This window comes from Pholcus phalangioides, unplaced genomic scaffold, assembly GCF_987345545.1.
Source record: "Pholcus phalangioides strain wild (caught in Gottingen) unplaced genomic scaffold, Ppha-v1.0 ptg000003l_1, whole genome shotgun sequence".
Lineage (NCBI taxonomy): Eukaryota > Metazoa > Arthropoda > Arachnida > Araneae > Pholcidae > Pholcus > Pholcus phalangioides.
The window spans coordinates 20,578,519-20,598,900 of NW_028301596.1; the positions used below are offsets into that span (position 1 = coordinate 20,578,519).

The 20,382-nt window shown below is 41.6% G+C and overlaps 3 protein-coding genes across 6 annotated transcripts in view; 2 read left to right on the forward strand and 1 right to left on the reverse strand.

Annotated features, from left to right (window-relative positions):
- Positions 1-20,382, forward strand: part of kst (spectrin beta chain, non-erythrocytic 5 kst) — a 153,996-nt gene that overhangs the window by 33,641 nt on the left and 99,973 nt on the right. The window lies entirely within an intron of this gene.
- On the reverse strand, positions 1,138-4,567 carry LOC149088249 (uncharacterized). The gene is made up of 2 exons (XM_089245861.1): positions 3,909-4,567; positions 1,138-3,298 (listed from the first exon to the last, which is right to left on the reverse strand). Exon 2 carries the CDS (start codon positions 3,292-3,294, stop codon positions 1,891-1,893), a length of 1,404 nt encoding a protein of 467 aa, XP_089101987.1. The 5' UTR covers positions 3,295-3,298; positions 3,909-4,567; the 3' UTR covers positions 1,138-1,890.
- On the forward strand, positions 4,481-15,713 carry LOC149088250 (uncharacterized). Its single transcript, XM_089245848.1, has 2 exons — positions 4,481-4,761; positions 11,760-15,713. The coding sequence occupies exons 1-2, from the start codon at positions 4,534-4,536 to the stop codon at positions 15,507-15,509; spliced, it is 3,978 nt and encodes a 1,325-aa protein (XP_089101974.1). The 5' UTR covers positions 4,481-4,533; the 3' UTR covers positions 15,510-15,713.

Genomic DNA, 20,382 nt, shown 5'->3' on the forward strand with positions numbered 1-20,382 from the left:
TTGTTAAAAACACTTTTTTATTTTGGTGAATTGCATTTTTACCCATCGTGACTTGCAGTACATTTTCCTGCCATTGGCAATTTGCCAGCAATATTTGGCAACTTTACTTGCCTTTGACATTTTTTTTTCACTGTAATCGGCAACTTTACGTGCCTTTGACAATTTTTTGGTTTATTTATCTTACGTGTTTGTCAAACATAGCCTATACGTTTTTTACATTTTTACCCACTGCGACTTGAAGCAGCCATGTTTTCTTGCCATTAGAGAGTTTTCAGCAATTTTAGCAATTGCTGGCAACTTTACTTGCCAATGACAATTTTTCTTGGTTGTAATTGGCAACTTTACTAGCTTTTGATAGTTTTTTTTTCACTGTATTTGGTGATATCCCGATGGATTCTGATTCTACGTATTTTTATGAAGGAAATATGGTCAACCTTTGGTATTTATCGTGATGTGTGTATTGATACTTTTGTACCGGAACACATATCGCGGGCCACATTTGGCCAGTGGTTGTGCATTCTTGCTATACATATATAGCAAGGATTGACAAATCCCAGAAACCCAAAATCGGTATTGGTGCCTAAAATCTTTCTATATATGAGTGCTAAGTCAAAGTCTTCCAACGGGAAAAGAGATCAGTGAGTCTTTGAAAGTCGAAAAAACATTATTTAGGACTGTTTTTCTGAGAAAACACTATGCTTTTCTGCTGAGAAATTTGTCTGACGCCTGATTTTTTTTTTTTTTTTGATTTCGTCAAATTCTGATACATAGTAAGTAGGGTGATTTTAGCGGTTTTGGTGCACAATAGGACTGCGCATTTGCTGCGCATCAAACAATAGGGCTCCCCACTTGCTGCGCATCAAACAATAGGGCTCCCCACTTGCTGCGCATCAAACAAATGGGTGCTTCGCACTTGTTGAGGCTCGCTAGATGGCGCTTCCTATGACGTCATTCCTAAATTATCGTTCTTGCCTATGATGTCATTCCCAAATTATCGTTTTTCAGGGGGGTCATTCCTAAATTAAACTTTATTTCCCAAGTGATGATTTTTTTCAGGGAACATTCCTAAATTAAACTTTTGAATTCATTTTCTGACTTAGAAAAAATTTGCTCCTAAATTAAACTTTATTTCCTGACTTGTTTTTTTTTTTTTTTTTTGGAGGGATGCTCCTAAATTTTTTTTTTCCATCCCAAGTGATGAGATTATTTCAAAGAGGGGTCATTCCTAAATTAATCTTTTCTTCCACAAATTATTGTTTTTTTACTGACTTAGTTATTTTTCTAATGATTTTTTTTTTTCATTCCTAAATTAAACTTTTGAATTCATTTTCTGACTTAGAAAAAATTTGCTCCTAAATTAAACTTTATTTTCTGACTTGGTTTTTTTTTTTTTTCTCAACACCCTGGGAAATTTAAAGTTCATTACCGTTCTTTCAACTCTTTCCCAAATTATCGTTTATTTTCTGACTTCCCAAGTGATGAGATTATTTCAAAGAGGGGTCATTCCTAAATTAAACTTTATTTTCTGACTTTGTTATTTTTTGGAGGGATGCATTTTCTAACTTAATTTTTTTCTATCCCAAGATTTTCCCATAACGTCACTTCGAAGATATCACCAAAGAGAAGGATCTTTCCCAAATTATCGTTTAATTTCAGACTTTTTTTTTTTTTCTAACTTGGGGATCTTTCCTACATTAAACTTTATTTTCTGATGATTTTTTCATTCCTAAATTAAACTTTATTTTCTAAACTAAACAAAGATGAATCGTTTCATTAATTTTAAAATAAAATTTTTTTCAAGTCACAAATAAACTTTTGTATGTCCAAGCTGAAAAGTAAAAATAAACCAAAGGAGCAATAAAATACAAAGTCATTTTATATGATTTTCATTTATTTCAAATAAATTTCTTCTATCTTAGATTTCAAAACATCAAAATCAATCGCATTAAAACATTTTTCCGCTACATCGTAATTTTCCGCCAGAGTTTTAGCGACTTCGCGAAAGTCAATCAGGGTTAAAGCATGATCAAAATATTTATAAAACATTAAATTATCATTCAACTGCAGACATTCATGACCCAACTGATTAGCATATCCCATGGAACACCCATGGCAGTCAACAATTTTTTCGATGCTAGCAAAAAGTTTTTCACTCACCAATTTAGCCAAAATGTCGGTGATATCCATAGAACTCGTTCCTTTAGTTTGGTTTTCGCGCACACACACTTTCAGATAGTCCAAGCAGAGCGTTTTCTGCACGAGCTCACTGATCACGGTATGAAGTGGTTTATCATCCTCGCTCCAGAAGAGTGCCTCGATTGCCTGGAAAGTCATTTTGAGGGGGTTTTCGGAGCACTTGAAAATTTTGTTGTCCCCGCGATGTAGAGTTTGAATTAGCACATCATCACCGCTGTAGTCCACGATCAGATTCTCCGACACTAGGAAAGTTCTATCAACGCGTTGCAGCATAGTACGACGAGAGAATTCGGTTCTCAAACATTCCCACACGTACGGCGAAAGAGTCACTCCATTTTTAGCTGGGTGCATGAGTCCATCGCGTTCGAAAAATTCTCGAATATGTACGCGCACTTCACCACTGAAGATCACGACGCTGACGAAAAAGTTCTCCTTCACGTGAAAGATGTTGGGAGGCGGCGCTTCCTTATTGAATCCACTGCTGCGAGATCTCTTAGCCGATGGTGGTTGAGTGTTCGGTGATGGGCGCTTGTTACTCGAAACCATTTTCCGGAACGTCAGGCTGAGTCGGACGTCTTTTACTTTTGGGTCTTTAGGTATCGCGTGACGCCACAGCTGGTTGGTTGGAGGTAGCATCGTCAGCAGGCTGTTGTGTTCCAGGATTCGGTCCACGGATTGGTGCCCCCGTCGAGAGAACACGAGCTTTCTTTCAGCGCCCAGGGAGAGGCAAGCGATGGGGTAATCTTTGACGAGCTGTGATTCGTCATCGGAATGCGGGGAGATGCTCTTGGTTCCATCAGAGTATCGGTTGACGACAACAAAGTTGTAGTCATGGCCTGAGATGCTCTCGACCACGGCTTTCAAATCCAAGAGGAGAGGTGTCCACGGTTGGGCCTGGAGGGTCATTCCGGAAAAGGTGTAGTGTAGGCCAGCGTCACCATACCCAGCATGCTGTCTGGGCATCGGATAAGTCTTGTCGCCAAACTTGAAGACGCATTCCTCTGCTGGACGGTACACGATTTCAGATTCGAGCTGGTGTAGTATCGCAACGGAAGTATCCAGTACGTTCCGAGCGTATTCATAGCGGAGGCTTTCCATCTGTCTAAATGAAAACAACGCATACAGTCTCTCTCCGCAACTCTCAAGATGAAAAAAAAAAAAATTGCGAAATATATATTTTAACAGAAGTTTTTTTTTTTTTTTAAGTTTTTTAAATTTTTATTATTATTATTATTTTACAAAATTAAATTTTTATGCATCTAACCATTCAGCGCATGCTACGACCTTGCTTCTTGCGCAATGCCCTTTTTGCAGAGGGTGAAACCCGCAAGAAGTCAAGGATTTTGGGAAGTTTAAGACTTTCACTGTCTCCAGGTTGAATCGTTGCTCTAGAAATTTTTTTTTTTGCCTGCAGTTCACATAAATGCAACTATATCTGTTATTAACAGTGGTGAGATGAATTTTCATTAAATTATAATCGAAAAGCCCTTCCCCCCATCTAATATTAAGAAGATTTCTGCTAACCCAGAGCATTTGTGGGAAATCTTCTTCGGATAGCTCCTTGCTAGAGAATGGCGGCTTGTAGAGAGAGTGATATACTCTCCCTGTGCTTAAATCAAAGCAAGCCATTTCCTTAACAACATATATCCCACTTTTAAGCAAGAATCCCTCAAAATCTAACACGCAAGAAGCCATAGAAAAAAAAATCTTACCAAGTTGCGGAGAGAGAAGTGTATCCAAGCGAGCGAGAGAACTAAGTTAAGGAATTGTGTCTGTCCCGCAGTTTATATACTGCAGTTGCAGTTGATAAGCATAAGTATAGGAATATACTGTGAATCTCAAAGTGCACCCAGTAGCATCACTATCTCATTCACGTGAATCACTAATACAATATATTCATGTGAGCATGCATCACTGATACAGTACCAATATCTAATGATACACTATCCAATGTTACATGAATCACTGATAATGATGTGAGTAGCATCACTATCTCATTCACGTGAATCACTGATACAATATATTCATGTGAGCATGCATCACTGATACAGTACCAATATCTAACGATACACTATCCAATGTTACATAAATCACTGATAATGATATTGACGTGAGTATGCATCACTCGCGTTGCTTCGATTATTCTGCACGCGACACTGATAACTATATGAGTACTGTCTGCCCGAGTAATGACGCATAGCACACGAGACTCGTTATCGCTTCCTAACCCTTTATCTCATTAAAAGTATCATCTTCTTTGCAGATCCTCTCACTTCGTTTTTGAGTTTTGTCCAGACAGCATCAAGTTTTTTAGCTTTCGCTTCGTACGTTCGCGCAATGGCTAGTTTTATCGATTTCGGTATAAGTAAAGAAGAATTAGTTAGATTGTTGGAAAATGACGATAATTTCGTCAATGAATGTCTCAACGAGGATTTAGTTAGTGATCGCGATATAAAATTAATGATTGAGGATGAGGAGAATTTCATCCAGCAATGCCTGAAGCGTCCTGCGCCAGTAGAAGCTGGACCAAGTGGATATGCTCCGTCAGAGAAGAAGAAGAAAGAGGTTAGTTGTTTTTTTAAATTATCGCGCGTTAAATTTTATTCCAAATTAATTTTCAGGAGTAAATTTTATTTCGAGTTGAATTTATTTCATGTAAGGTATTTAAACTCATTTATTTAATGGTAGAGCTGCGAAACATCTGGGAATTTCATTACAAGTTAAATTTTATTTCGAGTTAAATTTAATTTCAAATCAAATTTATTTATGTCGCGAGTTAAATTTTCATTCATCGAAAAAAAAATTATTCAGTTGTATTTCATGTCGCGAAACAATTTCTCAGGCGTAAATTTATTTCAAGTTAAATTTATTTCATGTAAGGTATTTAAACTTTATTTAATGGTAGAGCTGCGAAACATCTGGGAATTTCATTACAAGTTAAATTTTATTCCGAGTTAAATTTAATTTCAAATCAAATTTATTTATGTCGCGAGTTAAATTTTCATTCATCGAAAAAAAAATTATTCAGTTGTATTTCATGTCGCGAAACAATTTCTCAGGCGTAAATTTATTTCAAGTTAAATTTATTTCATGTAAGGTATTTAAACTTTATTTAATGGTAGAGCTGCGAAACATCTGGGAATTTCATGTCGCGAAACAATTTCAAAACGACACAAGAATTCAAATAGAAATTTTTTTATTCAATTGTACATCAGCAGACTCGTGAATCAATTTATACATTTGCGCACTGGTGAGATTAACGGCTTTCGTAGTGGGCGCATTTCCGCTAAAATAGCGTATATCGTAGGTTTTATTACAATACGTGAGAAAAATATTTCCTCCCAGCGGAAGAGAGGAATTACATCTTTCAAAGTCCATTTGATTTTTATATGTTGTTGCTATAAGAGTAAATAATATAACAATCAGTATCGTGAATATGGCGAACATTCTCTTGTGTCTTATCAGTTCTCCATTACTCTCCAATTCGTAGGACCAGCAGCTCGGTAAATCGAATGACGGTACATCCGTTTTCCATGCGATACCCTGCTTTCTATTGTTTTGATCGTAGATCACGGCTTCCACTGTTGTTGGCATTTCAAAGCTCTAACCAAATATGTTTCAAAAATGGGTTTTTTATATAATCTCTCGGAGCTCCGGTTTCTTCTAGCGCTTTCAGGAAAATTTCTTGACCCACCACGGGTGATTTTCTCCGACCGACCACACTTGATATCAAATCGCGAATGTCGCTTCCTTTGACGAGCCTGCTCTTATAAACGATCGAGCCGTTAGAATTAATTTTTAATATGTTCGGATGCTTATTTATATGCGTGATAATTTTTTCTGAGTGCCCTCTTTGCGATTTCGGGACAGAAATCAGAGCTATTGGTAATTCGTCAACTTTCTTCTCTTCTTGAATTTTCGGTGGATTATTCTCGGCTACGTTGATTCTCTTGTTCAGCAGATTCTGATAGAGTTTAATTTTTATAGCTTCGGGCTCCTTGCTTCGCAGTATTTTCAACATCTCGTTGTCCAACTCAGAAAGCTGCTCTTTTGTGGTCACATGACGCGATAACAATTGTTCTGGAACCAGAGCGAATTTCTGTGCGTGCTCCATTATCTCGTGAACAAAGTGGCGAGGGTTTGTATAGCGGCAGGGATTAACTGGAACAAGAAACCTCCTTTCTGAATCAGCACGCGCTTTTTCTCGTATAGCGGCGTCTTTTTGCAGGCGAGTTTGCGAAGTGTATTTCTGTGCCTTTTCAGTTTATTTTTCTGTTTTGAGGATAACGGTATGACACCCTTCAAAATATTGAGTGAGCACTCGCAGACTGTCTTTAATGCTGATTTCGGTAATTTCTTCAACAAATCCTTACGTTTATTCCTCGGACAGGCAGAGAGTAGACGAAGCACTTGTTGCTTCTCCAATGCCATACTTTAAAATAACGATGTTTTTATTCCAACCATATGCTATATGCTATAGCCTTCTTCAGCGCGCAGTGCTTTATCATGTTTTCGTGGAGAAAACAGTTCGCGCTCACTTCTGGCAAGTCCACAATGTTGGGGCAGAGAATCGCATCTAGATTATAAACTTTTAACCCGTACTGCTGCAGTAGCATCCGACACTTGTCGTGGCCTTTCGTATACAATACGACTTTTGATAATCGCTGCAAATGTTGCTCCAGCATTTCAAAAGGTACATCACCCGCCGACCACGATATTTCGTGTATGTTGTTGGTGACGTAGAGACATTGGTGTCTATCTCTAGGAGATAATTCCGAAAACTTTTTGGGCGGTTTATATACATAGTGAAAATTTTCTCTCGAATGCATGAAACACCACGCCAACTCCTTGATTATGAATGTTCTATCCGACAGCTGGAAACCCTCGACCTCTATCACAGCCGTCATGTTCGAAAATGGAAAGTTTCATTTCCTGGGTTTATAGATATATTGCGTCTGCCCAGGTAACACGTTAGTGCGCAGGCGCATTTCCTCCTCCGTCTCGGGTCGTAAATCAACCATTAAATACGAATACGGTTTTTTCGTGCTATCCTCGAACACCTCGTTGAAAAATTTGATTTTATTGGGAAACAGCTGACGTCCCAGGTGGGTCACCTGACTGACATCTCTTCTATTTTTGAATAGAAACATATATTGCGCGTTCAGAGAAACGTTTCTCATTTCCCGCCCCTGGTGAAACACGTTCTGCACTATGAAAATCACGGTCAATTTTCTGTGGTGACTGTACTTTGTGAAAAGGTTTGCTAATTTTTTCTCGCCCGATAGCTCGTTCATGAGGTCATCTAAAATCACCAAGCTGTCTTCTTCCACGCTTTCGAAATTGCTCCCCTCTCGAAACTCAACGTAGTCTTCCATATCTTCGAACAAAGTCTGATATTCGCCGTAAAACCATATAACTCGTTTCGGACGAGGCTCTCGAAACATTTCGTTTCTGTGTTTTAATAGTTCTCTGAGAAAATATGTTTTTCCCGAACCGGTGGGTCCGGCAATGAGCACGGTGCTCGGATGTGTCAGCTTGAAAGGTTCCATAGTAAATGACAAATGAATGAATTTTTTTTCTCTTTTATTTAACAGAAAAATTTTTCTTTACAAAGCTTGCTACGCGCATATCGTTTTGCATATTAAAACGCGATACAATATTATTCATACTTTTGCCGATACATCGAGAATAGATAAAAAAAATCACATAGTGACCGCACACGGTTGTCTTATCTGATTGTAACATGACGTCATTATAGTCGACGCGCGAGTAGCGTCGTAGAAATCTGTTTATGTGTCCCTTCTTGAAATAGGTGGGCGGGTTCCCGTAAGAGTCGAAGAAATCAGCTCTCGCTTCGTTTTCGATGTAAATAGCCAACCAGTGCGTTCCGGGTTCATTCTCTCTGTCCGTGTTCACAACCAGTGCAGCGGGATAAGCGATCACATTTTCGGGTAAATTGTCACTCGCAAAAACACCTAGGAAAGCCTTTCGAGTGTGGGGGTGTGTCGAGAGGGCGTGCTCTATCTGTTTAGTGTTCATCCCGCAAAGTCACACAAGACGCTTCTGGACTTTGTTATTTCCACCAACGATTCGAATTCGGCAAATATGATAACCGACACGGTCTTGGTCAAGGCTGAGGAAAACTTGAGTTCCACTCGCAGATTACCCTGCTTTTGTAGGTGCACGTGTCCGCAGTCACTCATGTCGGGTATCAGGTTGAAGGCGAAGAGGCTGTAACCGCCGGCTTCATATTCTTCTCTGCTCACGTCACATCCTTTATCTTCTCCGGGCCTTCCGGTGCCCACGAAGAGTGTGTTGTAGGCTCTGATGACGTGTCTGTTCCTAAAGTCTGGTTGTAGCGACGTGTGGGGGACGGGTCTTCCATCGATAGAAACAGAAACAAAGTTGACGTTGTTGTGCTTGAAGTCGAAGGGGTTCAAACCGAACGTTCCGTTGAATGCTTCCGTGTCCACCATGCCCATAACCAATCGCTTAGGCATGACACCCAGAAATACGTTATCTTGCACGAAACTCATGCTTCCCATGGATATCGAATAGACCTTGCATATCACGCGGTTAATGCAATATTTGGCTGTTGTTTTCTCGAGCGCCATGGCATGCGCTACAGCCACAGCAGGATTCATTCTTACTTTACGCACAAAAATACTCGCTTGCTCGATAACCACGTCGCAACCCTGAGCAGCAGTGATCAGAAAGAACTCGGGTTTCGATCGAACCAGTCTCATCTTCAAGTCCACGAGAGAGAGCATCAGCTTCGGTTGATAGAATATGTCGACGTGAGGCACGCCCATCATTTCAAAAGAATTTTCCGCGAGTTTAGCTCTCTTCTTGGCCCCTTCGTTCTTGGTGAGGTCAGACATGTGACCTGCAGTGTCCTTGTAGTAGCCCTCGGCTGTCAGGGGTCCTCTCTTTGCATCCGATCCGTAGTTAAGCAGTGTTTCCAGGTAAGCTCGATACGGATAAGTGTGTGATGAGTTTGTGAGCGTTCTTCCATTCAACGTGACGTCAATCTGAGAGAAAAGGGTATGCAAGAAATTATTCGCCGTCGATACGGCTTCGGCGGTTTCTGGTTTTGTCACCTTTACTCTGACATACAGCTGAGTGGCAGAAAGGTCTATGTATTCTTCGGCACTACCGGCCACGTGAAATTCGATGGGGGCCCCCGAATCACGCACTTGAGATATGGGATGGTACTGGACCCATTCGGCTGATTCTATAGAGGTTTCCGTGGGTGGCACCGTGAACAGATCGGCTTCGCTTTTCAAACATTCATGAGAATTTTCGTGGATTAAAGCCATCGCTGAATATATCGGATGTCGACAGCTTTCTAGCTCTCTTCTTACTGACGGTTTTCTTGACGAGTCTCTTCCTTTTATTCTTTCCTCCGAGCATGGATTTGATTTTATTGGCCCCCTTATCCGTGAGAGACCTTCCGGCTTCCTTGGCACGATCGCGAGCTGCGATCTTTGCGTCTTTTCCTTGAACGATGTCGTTGGCGAAATCCACACCAGAGCGCAACAGTTGAGAACCGACTGCCTTGGCACCGCGTTTCAACAGGGGCACGGCCGATCTGAAGAGAGAGCTGAATATAGATCCGAGGCCATAACCTCTTTGCAGAGCGCTACCCTGATAATATCCGAGTCCGTTTCCAGCCTGAGCGAGATAATAATCGTTGATGCTGTGGGCACAGCTCCGGTACGGTTTATAATGCATGTCGCAGTCTAAAGTGTAGTTTCACTATCACCTTTCCACGTTGAAATGTGAAAAACTTGCCCATGTGCGTCCTTAAATACATGTGAACGATGTCGAAACTCTTTCTGGCCAGCGGCACGTAATGGGCGCGTTCGAAAGACACGCTGACGATATCCCCGTCCTGACCGCTAGTTTTCACGATTCTCAGTAGCGGGGCGTAGGTGTTACCCACGACCTGAGGTTCGACCAGGTTGCAGTACACGTACAAGAGATGAAAGTCTAATTTAGGATCGGCTGTGAAAGGACCCTCGACTATGGTCGGACCCTCTATCAGGCCGGGTTCGAAACCCAGGTTTTCGGCTATACCGTGTCTGAGACTGAGCTTGGTGTCTTTCTTGAGGTTCACCTTAACTTTTTTCGTGATTTTATTGTACGTCACACCAATCTTGTCTTGAAAATTTTGAGTGGATATGGCTTTGATCAGTTCGGGGGTCGTCTCGTAGAAACCCGGGGCTATGCGACCGGTCTTCATTATCTTGTTTCCGACATCGAATTCGAAAGTGTTTGTCTCTTGAGTGATGTTGTGGAATGAATGGGGATAAATTATCTCCGACAGTGCGACTTCCATCTCGGATTCGAATTCCAGGGTGTTTGGAAGTTTAACCACGAAACTCGAGAGCGTGTTGTCGGGAAAAAAGTCTCTGGAAGCATCGCTGGGTAGAGTGAGATAGAAAGAAGCCATCTCTGAAATGACAGATGCGCGCACTGTTTCCGGGTTTTTATAGGACCACCCACGCGTTGAATTTTTTCGGATACCCCCGAAATTTCACGAGGTATTGAATAATTCCTTTTCTTCTCCTCTTCTTTAAAACTTTTTCAATCGGAAATTTTTCTCCCATCTTTACACCTACCATCTCTTCAGCGTAGAATGTGCCCTTGATTTCTTCCCCCATCAGGTCCTCGAGCTTGTAAACGGGAATTTCCCTTTTCACGCACTCGGTCACCACGAATATCTCTTCGGTGAAATTAGAATCGTACCCCCTCTCGAAGGTGTGTTTTGATCTTGTGATGCGCACGTGATCACCCACTTTAAACTTGCAATCTTGTTTCTTGGGTGTATCCCCATAGAGATTGTTCCACACCTCCGGCTCGTTTCCGGGGTTCACGTCCACGGGCCTCATTTTTATAGACCTGTGATACCTGTGATTGTAACTCCACACGAGGTCTTCGATCATGTCGATGTAGCGATACGTGTTCTTGGCAGTGAAGTACTTGTACATCCAGTTTCTGAGAGACCTGTTCCATCTTTCCACCACGCTGGCCTTTATCTGTTCGTTCTCCGTAGTGAAAAACTTTACACCTTGACGCTTGAGGTAGCGCTGGACTGGTGACGCTATAAATTCGCGCCCCTTATCGCTCTGTAGCGCCACTGGTTGACGTTGTTGAAAGATGCTTTCTAAAGCTTTGGCCACGCTGTCACCGGTTTTCCTTTTGAGAGGCACGACGAAACCGTACTTGGAAAAGACGTCGATGCACGTTAAAAGATAGTTGTAACCATCGTTGTGAATTGCTAGATTACGCATGTCCACCAAGTCGATTTGAAATTGACTGTTTAGACCGGCCACTATTGTTTTGTTGCGGGGAAACACTTTTTTAATGGATCTGTGTAACGTGTACGCTCTCTCGCCAGCCAACCAATCTCTGATTTCTTTTTTCTTTGATGACTTGAGCACGCGCTTGAGGGCGGATACGCCACCGAAACTAGCGGGAAGACGTGGGTTTCTATACCTCTCATCCATTGCTTGTGTTAGACTTACGTGTCCTACATTCCCTTTTTATTTGTTTTTCAGGAGCGACACCTATGCGAGACGTGCGGCAAGGAGTTTTCCTTGCGTAGGAATCTGAATCAGCACAGGCTAACGCATGGCGAGCGTCGCCACAAGTGTTTGGTGTGCGATGCAGCGTTTCACCGCAAGAGCGATTTGATGCGCCACCAGCGTGCCATGGGGCATGGTGCGCCACCCCAGCATGGTGTGCCCCCACAGTGGGCACAAGGAGCACCACCACAGAGGCCATCACCGAGCCATCACCGAGCAGGACCACCCCAGCATGATGCGTCCCCACAGTGGGCGCAAGGAGGAGCACCACCACAGCGGCCATCACCGAGCCATGGGGCACAGCAGCAGCTTGGAGCACCCCAAGGAGGAGCACAGCTAGGAGGAGGAGGGCAAGTCAGGCGCGCACTCGACATGTTGTCGACGCACGAATTGATCCCCACCCCAGACACCGAAATGGATATGACCACCTTCCTCGACAGCGTGAGAGAGGAGTTGACGCGGCTGTTGAGGGAGGACATGACCACCCACAGGTCCCTTAAATGGAACATCGTCGCGACTGCTGTTTTTTCCAGGAAAGGAAGTGACGGCGAGGACGAGTTCTGCAACGGGTATCTTCGAAGTAAAATGCTCACCACTTTAACCGCCGACCAGATAGAAGAGCACCTACAAATAGCCTTCGTAAAGGTAAAGCAGGCGACAGAGGATTTTGAAGGCAGCGGAAGTGGTTGGGTGCTCGAGCGCGTGCTCTTGCTTGAGCTAAACACGGCGCAATACCAACCACTAGCGGCCGCCACTTATATTCCGCTGCCAAAGGGGGTAGCCAGCAGAAGAGCAGTGGTAAATGTAAAGAACGATGATGAGAAATGCTTTCTCTGGTGTGTGTTGGCTGCCCTACACCCGGTGAAGCAAAACCCCGAAAGGGTGTTCAACTATATTCAGTATGAGAATGAATTGAATACCAGTGAATTAGTATACCCGGTGACACTTAAACAAATCCCACGGTTCGAAGCTGCGAATTCAGTGCGCATTAACGTCTTTGGGTTGGAGGGGGGAGAAGTCTTTCCTCTCAGGATTAGTGAGGTGGTGTCTGGTACACCAATCAACCTCTTGTTCATCAGCAACGAGACAACGTCGCACTACTGCCTCATCCAAAACATGTCTCGTTTGCTTTCCTACACGACCAAGTATGAAGGTGCATCCCACTTTTGCAATTATTGCTTGCAACGCTTCTCCTCCCTCGAGCAGCTGAATGCGCACGAACCACTTTGCCAGACACACGGTCTGCAACGAGTGACGTATCCCGGTGTAGACGACAACGTGATGTTCTTCAAGAACAACCATTACCAGCTGCACGTTCCATACGTCATATATGCGGACTTTGAGGCGATCTTGGAGAAGGTGGACAGCTGTAAGCCGAACCCGTCTCTCTCTAGCACAACCCAGAAGAGCCTTCACCGCCCCTGTGGATTCGCGTATACGGTCGTGGGGCCCGATGGTGTATACGTGAAAGAGCCCACAGTGTACAGGGGTGAAGATTGCGTGGACGTCTTCTTCCGGTGTCTCGTCGAAGAAGAACGAGTGGTTATGGGCAAGCTCGACAACCCGGTGCCTCTGCAGATGACAGCTGAAGATGAAGAGAGATTCGGGAATGCGACCACTTGTATGGTGTGCGACCGCCCACTCGGTGACGACAGGGTTCGTGACCACTGTCACATCACCGGTGGTTTTAGAGCGGCGCTGCATCAGAAGTGCAATCTCCAGCTCAGGTTAAGACGTCACATCCCGGTTATATTTCACAATTTACAAAACTACGACGCTCATTTCCTGATGCAAGGACTTTCCCGGTACCCCGATCGCAGGATCCAGGTGATCGGGAGGAATATGGAGAAATTTATCTCCTTTTCTCTCGGTCGCCTGCGATTCCTGGATTCCAACCAGTTCTTGGCGGCGTCGTTGGATTCGCTCGTGCAAGCGATGAACCCCGGTGACTTCAACAACATGAAGAAATGTTTTGGAGCTACGAGTCATCTTCTTCAACGTAAAGGATGTTATCCGTACGAGTACGTTGACTCGTTTGAGAAGTTCGAAGATCCGGTGCTGCCCCCACGAGAGGCCTTTTACACCTCTCTGGGGGATCAACATATAACCAGTGACGAGTATACATATGCGCATACCGTTTGGAGAGAATTCCGGTGTTCCAACCTCGGTGATTACCACAACCTCTACGTGAAGACTGACGTGCTGCTTCTCGGGGATGTGTTCGAGAGTTTTAGAAAACTCTGCGAAGAAAACTACAAGATCGACCCGGTGCATACGTTCACATCCCCGGGATTGGCCTGGAACGCATGTCTGCGAATGACCGGTGTCAAGCTCGAATTGATCAACGATCCGGACATGCATCTCTTCATGGAGAAAGGTATCCGAGGTGGGGTCTCAGTGATCTCCAAGCGGTATGCGCGAGCCAACAACCCGTTAATACCCGGTTATAACCCCAGTGAACCTACATCATATATCATGTACTATGATGTGAACAACTTATACGGAAAGTGTATGATGGAGCCCCTCCCGGTGAGAGACTTTAGATGGTTGTCCCCCAGTGAACTTGAGAGCATCGATTTTCTCAACATCGATGACAACGCCGTCAAGGGGTATATTTTAGAAGTGGACATGGAATACCCGGTGAAGTTGCACGACGAGCACAATTGTTTCCCCTTGGCGGCAGAAAACATTGAAATTACTGGTGACATGCTCTCTCCATTCATCAGAAGACCCGGTGATAAACCATCCAAAAAGCTCTCACCAAATCTGATGAACAAAACTTCCTACGTCATCCATTACCGGTGCCTGAAGTTATACACGTCGCTGGGGATGAAGCTGACGGGTGTTCGGCGTGCAGTCGAATTCACACAAGAGCCTTGGATACGCCCGTACATAGCGTTCAACACCGAAAAGAGGAAAAATGCCCGGTGCGAATTCGAAAAGGACTTCTATAAGCTCCTCAATAACGCTGTGTACGGGAAATCGCTAGAAAATTTGAGGAAGCACGTCGACATCCGTCTCGCCAACAATCAGAAGAGCTTGAGGAAGCTAATATCATCCCCGGCATTCGAATGCTTCAGGATAATCACCGGTGAGTTAGCCGTCATCAAGATGTTGAAGACGAAAATCCATCTGGACAGGCCCATATATACCGGTGTCACGATTTTGGACCTGTCCAAACACTTGATGGCGGACTTCCATTATAATTTTATGAAGAAAAAGTACGGACCCGGTGTGGAAGTTTTGTTCACAGACACAGATTCATTCCTCTACGAGATAAAAACCGGTGACATTTACAAAGACATGAGGGAGGAGCTCCACAGATTCGACACGTCAAACTATCCCGGTGATCATCCTCTGTTTAGCCTGCAGAATAAAAAAGTGGTGGGCGTCATGAAGGACGAGAACGGCGGCGAACCCGTTGTGGAATTCGTCGGATTAAGATCAAAAATGTACAGCATGGTCACAGCAGTCGCGGAGAAAAAGACCGCCAAAGGGGTCGTTCGTGCGGTTGTTAAAAAACAACTAAAACATCAAGATTATCTGGCTTGCCTCCGCAACAACTCCTCGATCAAAAACACCATGCTAAAAATCTCCTCCAGTAACCACAAACTTCAAACGGTCGCCCTCCGCAAAACGTCGCTGTGCCCTCGCGACGATAAACGCTATATTCTCGGTGATGGCATTAAAACATATGCGTATGGCCACTATGCCATTCGATGAACAGTGCTACATGGACACTGATGTACATATTTTTTCCCATTTATTTTAACATATTTTTCCATTTATTTTGTATATATTTTTTTCCATTTATTTTGTATATATTTTTTTCCATTTATTTTGTATATATATTTTTTCCATTTATTCTTGTATATATATTTTTTCTCATTTATTTTGTGTATCATTAAAATTTAATTTTCTTTATCATCAATGCTTCTGTCATTAATTGAGTTACGTGTGATTTTTTTTTTTCAGCTTGAGTATGATGAAAAGTCAATAACATTTCTTTTTGAGGGAATTTTATTTTACAGCTTGATATGTGAAAAAAAAAGTTTAATTTAGGAATGAAAAAAAAAAATCATTAGAAAAATAACTAAGTCAGTAAAAAAACAATAATTTGTGGAAGAAAAGATTAATTTAGGAATGACCCCTCTTTGAAATAATCTCATCACTTGGGATGGAAAAAAAAAATTTAGGAGCATCCCTCCAAAAAAAAAAAAACAAGTCAGGAAATAAAGTTTAATTTAGGAGCAAATTTTTTCTAAGTCAGAAAATGAATTCAAAAGTTTAATTTAGGAATGTTCCCTGAAAAAAATCATCACTTGGGAAATAAAGTTTAATTTAGGAATGACCCCCCTGAAAAACGATAATTTGGGAATGACATCATAGGCAAGAACGATAATTTAGGAATGACGTCATAGGAAGCGCCATCTAGCGAGCCTCAACAAGTGCGAAGCACCCATTTGTTTGATGCGCAGCAAGTGGGGAGCCCTATTGTTTGATGCGCAGCAAGTGGGGAGCCCTATTGTTTGATGCGCAGCAAATGCGCAGTCCTATTGTGCACCAAAACCGCTAAAATCACCCTACTATAGTATGAACTTGAAAAATGAAAATCAAGAATCGGTTAAATGTATTGTTGGAAAAATCAGCTTTATAACATATCTGGGCTTGTCATCGCTAAAATAGAAAGCGGCTATGAAAGCTATTCAGGTTGAATCTGACCTATTCTGTAAAACGAAAGGAGGTGATAGACGAGCCTGAATGTATCATGAAACACCCCACCAATCCTGTCCTATCTGAAACCGTTTTCGAGTTATGGCGAGATTATGGAAAAAAGATGTTTCAAGTCTGAAAAAAAAAACAGAATTTGTGGTTCCTGAAAGACCTATTCTAAGCACACATTTGGAAAGAGCGGGAAAAAATGCTATAAGGTGACACCAGTTTCATCGAAATACCTGGATTTAATGGTGAACTACCAGCACTGAAAGATTGGCAAAGTTCAAAATCGAATTGTTTTTTAAAACTTTTTACTCGCCAATTCTGCAAACACCCTTCTAGTTACAATCGGTCAAATTTAGCTAAAAAACATTCCACCAGCTTCCGAAAGAGCTTACAATAAACCATATTGGTTTTCTGGTTCAGGAGAAATTTAGTCTTTTGTTTGCAATATACATCACTGAAATCAGCGTTTATCGAAGTAGGTATTCGACGAAAATTTGGAATTGGTGGTTACAGATTTTGGTGACAATTGATTTTGCACAAAAAACCCTATAAAGTGACACTACCTCTATACAGAGCCGTAACTACGGGGAGGGGGGGGGGCGGCAACTGCCCCGGGCTGCAAAATTTTGAGGGAGGGCAATTTTAAGTGGGAATACAACTATTATAAATTTATCGAATTTTAAAGTTGTGGGGACGGCAAAATAATGGTTACCCCGGGCGGCAAAAATCCTAGTTACGGCCCTACCTCTATCTACAGGATATCCGTATTTAATGGCGAGCTACAAGCGCTGAGAGAACGGTGAAGTGAAAAATCGAATTGTCGCCAAAACCTACTAAAATTCCTCCAACGCAGATTTCAATGATGTGTTGCAAACAAACGACTAAATTTCTCCTGAATTAGATTAGATGACCAATTTGGTTTATTCTAGACTCTTTCGAAAACTGGTGCAAGTTTTTGGAAAATTTGTAGCTACAAGGGTTTTGCAGAATTGGCGGTGAAAAATTTTGGCGACAATTCGATTTCTCCAATATTTCAGCGCTTGTGGCTCGGCATTAAAACCAAATATTTCGATGAAATTGGTGTCACCTTATAGCATTTTTTCTGCTCTTTCCAAATGTGTGTTTAGTTTGCGTGTAGTTCTCTCAGAAACTTCACAAATTCTGTTTTTTTCCCCCATAATCGATTATCCACCATAACTCAAAAATGGTTCGGTATAGGACAGAATTGGTAGGTTGTTTCATGATCCGCTTGGGTTCGTCTATCACCCCCTTTCGTTTCGCAGAATAGGTCGGATTCACCCTGTATATCACTTACACACTTTTTTTATAATATCTCTAAAGTAAAAGATCAGAAGGGGAAATAAAAGGAAAAAATTGAAAAAATCAATCTCCGAATATTTATTTGACCGGTAAAAGGTAAAAAAGAAAATCTCTAGTAGCAGGGATATTCTGCGGACACTGGGAGTGATGACTAAAACATGTAAGAAGTCGAACGATGTCACAAGATGGAGAACGAATCCGCATAATCCATCAACATTGCGTGATTTAACAAACATTTTGGTCTGATCTATGAGAAATTGTCGTGTTTTACTCATATCCGTGATGAATGACTTTTCGTGGTTGCCAGTATTTTCACTTTTTGATATAGTATGATTATGTGGAAATAAAAAAAAACGACGACTTCTGTACTTTAATACCAAAAATAGCCAAAGATATTCATCCTTGCCCTAGATTTAAACATTAATGAGAGCATATTTTCCATTTCATCGTTATCAATAGAATATATTTCCTATTAAGTGGTGGTTTGCGTGAAATCTCTTTTTTTTTTTTTTCGTTACATCAAACGACATGACATCATTTATACTTGAAATAAGGAACAGTGAAGATGATTTTTCGATTTCGTTTCTACAAAAACCAAGGTTCAAGGTTGGACTACTTGATAAAGATAATAAATAAAAAACTTGTGCTTTTGTTGTTGATCAAAATTTTTATTATATACTTAAGTCATGATTAGTCGTTAGTTTTTAGCAGATATAACCACGCTTTCTTTCATCAAGTGCTTAGTGTACTACTCATGGGTTATGACGGACGAAGATATTGACCTATAATTTCACGCTCAGACATAAGATAAGTTGCATGGATTGAAGAAACATTTGTGCATATCGATATGTATTGCATGTTACGGAAATCCCAAGCAACTTTAGAGTTCGTTTTTCTTTTTCCGACACAAATATTAATATTCATGTTGAAAATAAAAAAATTCGAATGATGAAAATAAGATTTCTAAATTTATTCTGTTGGTTGAATGTTCTGTTGAGTAAAGTTATATGGAGGGTTGTTCGTTATGCCAAAACCTTGCATTTCCAGAATAACCGAAATAATTTATTTCACCTCGTGTGAAGTTGCGCAAATGCGTCTCCGTCCAGTGTGCTACTAAAGTCAAAATGGTACTGGGTATAACATTTCATGTTATGTGAAATATTTATAGAATATTTTCACCATAAATTTTCTAACAGCGAAATCGTTTTCGAAATCAGTAAAAACTGCCTAGAAAACCCATGTGTTATATGTGATAATGTACAGACGCATTCACAGAAGACTATTACTTTACTCTTGCAGGCTGCCAAACCTATATTTAGTGTGATAGGCACTCTTAAAATAATAATTATGTGACGACTTTCTATTCATTGGCGTTTTTGTTTGGTTTCTCTCATCTTCGGGAATGGTTACTGAATGTCCCATGTGTACGAGATTCAGGATCTTCCGTATAATACCATGGAATACAATGCAATAACTTTGTATATCCATGAATTCTTGGTTGGTGGGGGGTAAGACGTCATACAAAGCTTATTGGGAAGGGGGCTTGGAAGCACCCTGAGTTCACCCTCAGATTCCGGTGTTTATGCCCTACATGGTGTAGGTAAGATGAACCTCTACCGATATACGTGCAAATACAATCTGTATTGCGATAATTCAATTTATGACTTGTTACTTACTAATTTATGACAATTTATACTGAACATTTTTAAGAAAAGAAGACAACCGAATTATTTAGCCAGAGTGGATAGAATGTTCGTGTCCCGTAAAAACTGGACGTATGGTCTGTCTGTTGAAATACTTGAAGTGGCACGCGTATTAAAAATATTTTTGATTATGGCACAGCATGTAAAAATGTTGGCCACCCCTGATCTGATATGAGAATTCGCACACAGAATTTCAATACTTAAGTAAAAATTCTGTGTATTGCAGTAGGTAGTACAGTGGAACCTCTATATAAGAGACACCCAGGATACTTGATTTTTAGTCCCTTAAATAGAGGTGTCCTTTATTAAGAGATAAATTAGTTCTCTTATTCAATAGAACATAGATCAGGACAGCTGTCCCTGATAAGAAGCATGTTGTAAAACGGTTTCTTAAACGGAAGTCATACTCAGGGCCGGAACTAGATGGTTACAACTGCCACGGGTGGCAAAATTCAGGGGGGGGGGTGGTGGAAATAAAGAACACCGCGCTATAAAATTATCGAATTTTAAAGTTGTGGGGGGTAGCAAATATCATAGTTACGGCCCTGGTCAGAGTATTCACCTAATTTTTGACATTATTTGAAACATTGGCGTACGCAGGGGTGGGTCGAGAGATTATAGTGTTTTCTTAAAAGGAACACAAACACAACTCCTCTTGGGAAAAAAAAGTTGTAACTCCCCCCCCCCCCCCCCCCCCCACTCAAGGAAATCCCGCGTACGCAACTGATTCGAAGTTAACTTGCTAAATAGATTTAAAAGAAAAAGGGGAAAGCTATATAAAAAAAATTATTCTCCCCATAGAAATCGTGGATGCTTTAATATTTTTTCTTATATTTAGTGTCCAAACTGTG